Source organism: Gracilinanus agilis, chromosome 1 (assembly GCF_016433145.1).
Source record: "Gracilinanus agilis isolate LMUSP501 chromosome 1, AgileGrace, whole genome shotgun sequence".
Lineage (NCBI taxonomy): Eukaryota > Metazoa > Chordata > Mammalia > Didelphimorphia > Didelphidae > Gracilinanus > Gracilinanus agilis.
In genome coordinates, this window is record NC_058130.1 from 704,027,871 (window position 1) to 704,037,888 (window position 10,018).

Below are 10,018 nucleotides of genomic sequence, written 5' to 3' on the forward strand. Positions count from 1 at the left end.
AGAGAGAGAGAGAGAGAGAGAGAGAGAGAGAGAGAGAGAGAGAGAGAGAGAGAGAGAGAGAGAGAGAGAGAATATTTCCCCCTTCTTGGACCAGTTTAGTTATGAGTGAGATTTAAGCAACCTAGTTCCCTCACCATTTTCTCCTTCACTATAAAAACTCCTTGCATTTTTTTTTGTGAGGTAACTCTCCCTATTTGTTTTCTCCCTTTCCCCCTTTCCCATTGTATCTCTTTCTCACTTACCTATTTTTTAACATCCCAATATAGTCAACTCACCCCCACACCCTCTTTTTATGTAGAATCTAACTACCCTAATTATGATAAAGTTCTTAGAAAATGCATGTATCATCTTCACAGACAGAAATGCAATCAGTTTAGACATGATAAATTCCTTATGATTTCTTTCATGTTTATATATTTGTTTCTCTTGAGTCTTTTGTTTGCATATCAAATTTTCTGTTTATCTCTGGTCTTTTTATTAGGAATGCTTGAAAGACTTCTTCTATTTCATTAAATACCCATTTCTCCCCAGAAGGTTTACACTGAGTTTTATGTTTAAATCATATATTCATTTTTATCTCATCTTGCTATAGATTATGAGATATCAGTCTATACTTAATTTCTGTCATATTGTTTTTGTTTTCCTAGCAGTTTTTGTCAAATAGTGAGTTCTTATCCCAAAAGCTGAAATCCTTGGGTTTATCAAACACTAGATTGCTATAGTCAATTATCACATATATTCGTATATCTAATATATGCCATTGATCTGCCATTCTATTTTTTAGCCAGTATCAGATTGTTTTAATGATTAGGAATTATTTTCTTCAGAAAGATTTTTTACCTTTTTTTTCCATTTTACCAATTCTGTTTTTTTAAGGAGTTATTTTCATGAGTTAATTTTTTACCTTTTTTTCATTTGTCCAGTTCTGTTTTTTATGCAGAAATTTATATGGAAAATGCTATTTTCTACTGAATATTTTTTATGTCTTTTATCAAACTTAATTTTCTTTTCATTATTTTCTTCCTTTGCTCACATCTCTTTTCCTAAATTTTCCTCTATCATTTTTATTTGATTGTGAAAATAATTTTGTAGTTCTTCCAGGAATTCTTTTTTTAAATCTTTACTTTCTGTCTTAGAAACAATACCGAGTATTAGTTCAAGGCAGAAGAGCATTGAGGGCTACATAATTGGAATTAAATAAGTGACTTGCCCAGGGGTCAAACAGCTAGAAAGTATTTGAAATCATATTTGAACCCAGGACCTTCCATCTCCAGGTTTGTTCTCTATCCACTGAGCCACTTCACTGCCCCTCTTCTAGCTATTCTTGTTAGGCTTGTGACCAGTTCACATTTTCTCTTTAGAGCTTTGCTTGTAGCTGTTTTGAATTCATTTTCTTCTGAGTTTGTGTCTTGAACTTCCCTGTCATAGCAGATTTTTATGGTCAGGTTCTTTTTGTTGTTTGCTCATTTTTCAACCCTATTTCTTGATTCAGACTGCTATATTAATTTTGAACTCTGTTTCTAGTGTGAAGGGGCACAGTCTCAAGCTTCAGACTTTTCATTGTGCTGTTTTCAGAGCTAGTTCTGAGTGTTTGGAAGTTTTTAATGCTTCCTACCTGATCTGATCTGGGAAGAGATGTGGTTACTGTTCTCTTGGTCTGCACTTCGTTCTTTATCCAGAAAGAGCCTCTAATTTGTTGGGATTGTAATCAATATTGCTCCTCAGGGTCCCTCCTCTCTTGGGACCAAAAAACATACTATTCCTCAGGGTCTCTGATCCCTTGGGGCCAGAAATGATACTGCCTTTCAGGACTTCCACTCTCTCTTCACTGAAACTATTCTTTTCTGTCCTTGATCTCTGACCCAGAAATAAGTATAAGGTATGGAGTTGCCCATCAGTGTCTGGTCCTATATCCAATGCTAGTACAGGGATCCCTTGTAATCTCTTTCTGACCAATTATCAGGTTCCCTTGCCATTTCTGGCTTGAGAGCTCCTATACTTGCTGCTGCTTCTGTCACTACTACCTAGTTCCACCACTAGTGTTTCATCTATATGGTTTGTGAGTCAGCCTTCACCCCCATGTCACAGCTCTCTTTCCAACCTTCTATGTTGTCTTCAGGTAGAAGAATGTCTCATTCTGACCTTTTGTTGGCTTTACTGCTCCAAAATTTGAGGAGTTATTTTAATATTGTTTGGAGGGCAATGTTGGGAATGCTTTGCTGGGGTGCTGCCTCTGATCCACTATTTGGCTCTGCCTCTTAATGTTTTACTACTGGAAATTTTTTTTATAATGTCCCTAGGTATTTTTATTTTTTATAAAGATATTTTCCAAATTACATGTAATAACCATTTTCCACATAACTTTTCTGAAGTTATATGATCCAAATTGTCTCTCTCTTTCATTTCCTGGACCTGGCAAGCAATTTGACTCGTGTATTAAAATGCAAAACATATTTCCATATTGTTCATTTTTGTAAGAAAATACTCATATAAAACCAAAACCCCCAAATAAAAACCCAAATAAACTAAATTGTATGCTTTGATCTGTATTCTGACTCCAACAGTTCTTTCTCTGGATGTGGATAGCATTCTTTGTCATAAATCCTTCAGAATTGTCCTGAATTATTGTATTGCTGAGAATAGGTAAGTCTTTTATAGTTGGTCATTCCACAATATTGCTATTACCGTGTACAATGTTCTCCTGGTTCTGTTTATTTTCACTCTGTATCAGTTTATGCAGGTTTTTCAAGCTCTTTCTGAATCATCCTGCTTATCATCTTAGAGCACAATAGTATTCCTTCACCATCACATATCATAGATTGTTCAGCAGTTCCCTAATTGACAGCCATCCCCTCAATTTCTAATTCTTTGCCACCACAAAAAGGGCTGCTATAAATATTTTTGTAGAAGTAGGTTCTTCTCCCTTTTTTTGGACTTCTTTGGGATACAGATTTTGTTGTGGTATTACTGAATCAAAAGATATGCATGGATTTATAGCCCTTGGTTCATTGTCCTAAATTGTCCTCTAGAATGGTTGGATCAGTTCACAACTCTACCAAAAATGAAAGTGTCCCAATTTTGTCACTTCCCCATCAACATCCACTTTAGATTTTTAAAATAGAGGATTGATCTGGCTAGAGCTATTTTAAGAATATCAATTTGTTGTGTGACAGATGGATTGGTAAGTAAGATGGAGGCTAGGAAAATTAGATCAGGAAGGGCCAAGTTATGAGGAGCTTACACAGTTCCAGTGAGAGATGATGAAGTCCTAAATTTGGACATTGGCCAGGTGATTGGAGGGAGTGCCTTTGTAAATGCTAGGATAAAGAGGTTGAGGAAGAGAAAAGGTTGAATCCAAAGCTGGTAAATTGGAAGACTGGAAGATCATTGTGTAGTCCTCAAAAGAAATAGGGATATTTGGAGAACTGACGGGTTTGGTTGAAAATAACAATCATTTCAAGAGTAAAGATGTGGGTGATCAGTTATAATTATGGGGGACAAGTAAAAGAAAGGAGAAAAGTGATGAGGCTGGAAAATTTTGATTAATGGAGAAGAGATGGGGGCATTTCTCTCTGGCATGCAAGCTTCAGTCTTGCACTTGAATTAGCCTTTTCCATTTTAATGCATCCCTGAATTCCTTGGACAAATTCCCTCCTCTATTCCACCTTTCAGGTTTCTTGCTGCAAGACACGCAGACTCCTCACGCAGGCCCCTTCTGGTCTTCGTGAAGACTCCTCCCCCTCCAGACACAGGGGGCGCTGATGAGTTGGAGCGTAGTCTATGGTTCCTTTTAGAGTCTTTTCCTTCGTTTTTCTTCCTTGTCCATGACACTGGCTTCCAGGCGCTGCTATGGTAACGAAGGGGCGGGGCCGGGTCAGGAGGCGGAGCTGCACCGCCCCCAACACCCGCCGTCCTTTGGCCTGGGCCTAGGCCTGCAGGTGCTTCCAGCTGGGTCGGATTCCCGCGCTGCGCTGCATTCTGGCTCCTTGTGGCGGCTCCAGATCCTCCCTCTGCTTAGGCCCCGTTTCCCGCGCCTCCAGGCTCCATCCAAGGGCAGCTACGCCTCCCCTTCTGCCCGCTTGGACCGCCTCCCTCAGCAGTTGGACAGCGCCAGACCTATGCCTCCCAAGCTGGGTTGCGTTCAGCCCAGGCCGAGCTTTTCCCCATACCTGTCCTACCGATCTTAGAAGGTATCCCTCCTGAGAGCCCCCCAGGCCAGCTTGGCTCGACTCCCTTCCATCCTCTCTCCCCAGGGCTCAAGCTGACGTCGTATCCAGCATCCTCCCAGCCCCACTGTCTGCTCATCCATCCCTTGTGCTTCACCAAAGGTAATGCCCGGCTTTTGCTCCATCTCTTCCAAACCCTAATCCTGCCCACCTGCTGCCAATATAACAAAGCTCAGCTTTTTGCTTGCAGTCACCATCATCATCCTGCTTCCTGTACAGTGTGTTTTCCATCCAACTATATTTTGCATCTTTCTAGTTTTGACTCATTCCTTACTAGTGTAAACCCAGTTCCTACCTGACCTTGGCTTTCCCCAGCTTAGCTTCTCCCTCTTTTCTACTATAACTTTTTCAGAGCTTAGATCCTCTCCTAGATTTAGGATCTCTGAGATCCAAAAAGATTTCAGCCTTGTATGGGATAAGGTAGCTGCTCAGTAACTTGTTTCCTTCCTTTCCTTTGAAGGTTGAGCAAAAGGCCCCTCCCTCCCTTTCCCTTTCTCTGGCTCTATGGCAGATAAACCTGAGGAATGGAGCACCCAGCTCTCCTACCTTGTTCTAGGAATAGTTTCTCTACATTCTGCAGTACACACCACCAGGGTAAGTGGCCCAGTTTTGGGGGTGGAGTTTTGAGAGGTTATATCCTTTTATATCATCAGAGGTTATAGAATATATGAATGAAAGTTAGACTGGGTGATGGGTTGGCCAAGCACCTTCTCTTGATCCTTCATGCTCCAGAGATTGTTTTGGGTCCCATGTATATTAATCAGATTAATTTTAATTTAGCCAATTAGTTTAAAAGTTTGAAGAGGGTGTGTGATGTAAAGTATTCAAATGGAGGACATAAGATTGAATATTGGTGGATGGGATTGGATAGGAAGTTGGGTATAAAGTCAGAGGACCAATTTTTGGCTCTGGGATGCTCCAAGCATTGTATGCAGTCCTTTCCTGTCCTAGTGACCTAATTTTCCCTTTCCCCATGTTGCCAGGTGAACCGAGGGGCTGCAGCAGGCTTCCTACTTCAAGCCCTAGCTGCAGCTGCTGCACTGGTCTCAGGTCCCCAGCCAGTTACCAATAACCAGATGGGAACATGGGTGGCCACAGTCATTGGCCTCCCTCTCTTGGCCTTTGATTTCCATTGGGTGAATGGAGACTGCTCTACAGCCAATCTGCTTCTGGGGGCGGGGATGGTCCTGGCAATTGCTGGGGACTTTCTGGACACAGAGACTCAAGCTGTTGCTGGTCAAGCTGTGGCTTTGGTGGCTGCAGTAACTATCCTCATTGTGTCTGTCTTCACTGTCAACACTTATGGAGTAGGTGGTGGTATGGCACTAGGTGCAGCCAGCCTCATGAGCCGGTTGGAGGAGGAGACCCTACTATTCTTCCAAAAGGAAGATGCATGCAGATGGGCCCTGGCTTTTGGGAGTTGGGCCTATCGTTGGGCTTTGCACACTCAACATTTGGAATTGGACTGACCAGTGCCTGGGGCAGGTGCAGCCCAGACTCCTTTAGGAGCAGATAATTCCTGTGGGTAACACCTGGATTCTGAGGATGACAGTGAGGCTACTTGGGTAGGTGCTAGATCCTATAGGATTTGTGCTGGGGGAAGAGACAAGGCACATGTGTATGTGTGTGAATAGTATAGTGTGGTGGGAGCTACTTGTTATGTTTAAGTCTTTCTTGTACTGTGCTCTCATCTGTAGCTCTTGGGACCAGAAACTCTTGGCTAAGTCAGGAAAGTGAGAACAATTTCGCCTGTTATGTACTCTTATCACATTCTGGTTGCCTCCTTTCTCCTGCACTTTCCTGTATGGGGTTGGCTTCCTAGGTTTCTTCTGAAGAAATATAACCCTAGTCATTGCTGGAATGTAGCAAAGGGATTGGCATACCCTAGAAAAGGAAGGAGCCTATGAAGATGGAGATGTCCTGCTAGTGAGAGGCTCTATTCAGAATGGGTTTTCTAGAACCATCACCCTCCCAGCCCCTTCCCAAAGCCCCAAGACTTTGGTGTTTCCTTATACCCAGGAATTGGTGTTACATTTGGTTGGGAGTGGAGAGGGAATTTTATAATCCTTGGGATCCAACTTCTCATTTTCCTCTTACCAAAGACATATATGAATTTTATCCAAAGGGCATTGTTCTTAGCTGGACTTGCATTATGGGGCAGGAGTCTTCCCTTTGCATTTCAATGATATTTTAATAAATGTTGAGGGTTATTAGGGAAGTGTGAATTTGCCTGTATCTGGCTCTTCTTGTCCTATTCACTCAATTCCTATATGGCCAAGGCTAACTCCATACCTGAGCTCAGGGAGCTCTCGTCTCAAACTGCTGGGGTGGGAGAAAAGGAAGAATATTGGCTTTAGAGTGTTCAGTCATCTTCAGTGACGAGATCTTCCCTTCCCCATATTTTCCAGTAGTCACCATATAACCACTTGAAGTCAAATGCAGTATTCTAGGTTTCTAGTACTGGGTATCATATATGTTTTACTCCTCTTCACTCCGGCTAGGGGACAGGATTAATATATTCATTTATTCAATAGACATATTAAATACCAACTCTATGAAAAGGCCTTCTGTTAGTGGGGAATGGGAAAATCAAAGAGAGAGAGGATGTTGATTCTGCCTCTCTTTCATTCTTCTCCCAACACCTTCTCCCCACCCCAGTTTATAGTCTAGAAGTGGATCTAAGATATGGATATGTGTAATATTTGCTGATATAGCTTGTAATTACAGTTTAACTGTGTCAGTTCTCTGCTTGAGACTCTATAGTGGGCAAAGATTGTCTATAGGATAAAATATAAACTTCTTAGTCTGTCTCCAAACTACATTTCTGGCCTTATTTCACACTACATCTTTTCATGGATTCAACATTCCTACTAAACTAGATCCTCATTCCCATTCTTATTGTATTCCCATAAAGTGCTTCTCATGCCAGAAACATCCTTTTCTATCTCCTTGTTGAAGCCCAGCTTACATGAAGTTTCAAACCTCAGATTTTCTTGGATGTTTTGTCTGGGTCTTTCCTTTGCTTCTAACACATTCTACCTGGTATCACACTTGTGTGCATGCCACATCCTCTCTAGTAGATTTTAAGTTTTTTGAGGGTAAATTAACTTTCTCATCTTTGTACCACCAGGGCCAAGCAGATACATAGAAAATTAATACATTTAAAAAACCCCTTCCCTTCTGTCTTAGAATGGATACAAAGTCTGTTCTAAGGCAGAAGAGGAGTAAGGGCTAGGCAACTGGGGTCAAGTAACTTGCCCAAGGTCACACAGTCAGAAAGTATCTGCCCATATTTGAGCCCAAGACCTCCTGTTTCCAAGTCTGGTTCTCTATCTATTGAGCCACCTACCTGTCCCAATACATTTTAAAAATAATTTTAATTTTTAAACTTTAAATTTTAAAACAAAGTTAAGGGCTAGAGGAGTTCTCTGGACAGTAAATTTTATAGGACTAGAGAAGAGAGGGATTCTTATAGACTGAAGTGGCTACAGAAGGCTATGTGGAGTGCATTTGAGCTGGGCTTCAAAGAATGGGCAGGGCTGCACTAGATCCATGTTGACAAACCTACCAGAGGGGGTTCTCAGAGCCCTCTTTGCAGGATGCCCAGAGTTGCCCCAGCAGAGTTTACCAGAGGCTGTTACTAGAAAACCAGAGGGATGGCTGCTCCCTTCCCTGTTTCCAGGACAGTTGGAGTTTGGGAACTCAGTCTCTAAAAGTTTTGCTATCACTGCACTAGATTGTCCTAAAGACATCAGAAAGGGCAATGAGTAAAGACAAGGAAAAAGGAAAGCCTAAGGAAGGGTCTGAGGGGGTGATACAGAAGCCAGTTTGGCTGAAAGATAAAATTGGGATGAGATTGTGGAGGACTTTGAAATAACTCAGACAGGACTTAAGTCCTTATTCCAGAGCTCTTGGAGACCTTAAGTCCCAAGTATCCCCCACCACTTCCTATAGTAGGCTTCTTTCTCATCAGTGGTTGCATTGTATTTTATCCTGCCCCTTTATAGTGTACTTTTGTAAAACTGCATGTTAGTTATATGTATATATGTGGATGTGGCTATGTGGATAGAAAGCCAGCCTTGGGACCAGGAAGGCTTGCTATAACATCCTTCTAATAAATGGTGGCCTAATCACTCAACCTATCAGTGCTCTATGCAACACACTAGGATTATAAATTGCAGAGAAAATGCTAACAGGTGGGTTACTTGGGAGACCTCAAAAATAATGACATCACAAGTTCTTTATTCCTGGATATGTCTTTTCCTCTTAGGAGACTGAGCTATATAAGAGGAAGCTGCATATTCTTCATTCCACCCCCGATGTCACTTAATATACATTTCATTTATTGAATTGGAGGAGAAGCTATCCTGTCCAAATCCCCAACTATCATATCTGAGATTCTAATGCCCAGGGACCCTCACAATTCAGGATATCTTTACTAGCGTGCCAAGATGGGGCAGGGGAAAAAACACACAATAAGAGTTAGTCAAAGACATGACTCCTTCCTGGATAGGCGCTCCCCTCTGAAGTTACCTTGCTCATTCCCAACTCGGGCCACGGGAGTTTAAACAATGTACTTTAAAACTTTAAAGTGAATTTAATTTACCTCTGCTCTCCCTTGAGCGCCTTTAATTAATGAAGAGAGACTCTCGGTCTCATCGGTTAACCTCATTCTGGAACTATGCCACCCCGGGGGTCAGGAAGTTGTATCTTGTCGGAGACCCCTCACCCCATCCCATCCCCGATGTGCTCCGGCATAAGATGAGATACCCACAAGAGCCTTAAGGTAAGGAGATTTGAGTTGCGGGTACATTGTTTCCGGAGGAAAGCGCTTAGGCCACGCCCCTGGCCATTCATTGGGTGGATGAAGGACGTCCCCCGCCCTAGCCGTTAACAATCCGCCAATGGGAACCAGCGGGAGAGGCGTGGGTCCTAGAGAAGGCGTGACTCGGACCACTACGCTTGGCAGTTCAAATTCGCACCGTCTTCCACTCTGCGTCCAGTCCCTGGGGTGGCTTTCTCTTTCTGGGTGGTCTGGGAAGGGTTTCCCCGGGGCCATAAGTTTGGGGAGAAAGGATGGGAGGAAGAAGCAAACACTCGTTTTCCGGTAAGGTCAAAGGAGGGCTACTCTACCTCCCTAAAGGCTCGGGGAAACGCAAACGTGCAAAGACCCTGACCTCCCTGGTGTGAGGGAAAAGCATGCTACACTATGGGCTTGGTATTTGGCCGAGAAAAGGGCGCCCGGGTCGGTCGGGAGCCTCACCTCGCATCGGGAAAGTCGGCACAATCCCTTTCTTCTTAAACCGACCTGAGGGACAGGGATTGGAGAATACTGGGAAGCCAACAAACAACTCCTTCCTTAACTCGAGGGGTCAGATTAGGGAAGGGTGGATTTTTCAGTCCTCGGCCTACAAGCCCTTTCTCTTCAAGTCTCGCCCTCTACTTGCTCAACGTTGGCCCCACCCCTCTGGCCCTGCCTCTTCCTCTCCTCTGAGGTAGGGCGGGGCAGGGGCCGGGAGAAAGGGGAGGAGTGGGCGGGGCCTATGAGGCTGCCCTCCTCCTCACGCCGATTGGCCATTACGTGAACTCCAGCGCCGGGCCTCGATTCCCCCCTCAACCCCCCCACTCTTTCCCCTCCCCCTCCTAAGCGGCGCCCTGATTGGTCGAGGCTGCAGGCTCACGTGACGGGCGTCGCCACCGCCGCCTCCGCGGGGGGTGGGAGGGGGCGGGCGAGGGAGCTAGCAGTGAAAACAAAGATGGCGGCGGCGCCGGGTTTGGTGTCCGCATCTGGG

The 10,018-nt window shown here is 43.7% G+C and overlaps 1 protein-coding gene across 1 annotated transcript in view; it reads left to right on the plus strand.

Annotated features, from left to right (window-relative positions):
• The first annotated feature begins 3,967 nt into the window (after positions 1-3,967).
• Positions 3,968-10,018, plus strand: part of CYHR1 (cysteine and histidine rich 1) — a 58,328-nt gene continuing 52,277 nt past the window's right edge. Inside the window, exons 1-3 of the mRNA XM_044669477.1 lie at positions 3,968-4,328; positions 4,687-4,820; positions 5,210-5,362. Coding sequence (XP_044525412.1) covers positions 4,731-4,820; positions 5,210-5,362 — 243 coding nt within the window. The 5' untranslated portion in view covers positions 3,968-4,328; positions 4,687-4,730. The remainder of the gene's footprint in view (positions 4,329-4,686; positions 4,821-5,209; positions 5,363-10,018) is intronic.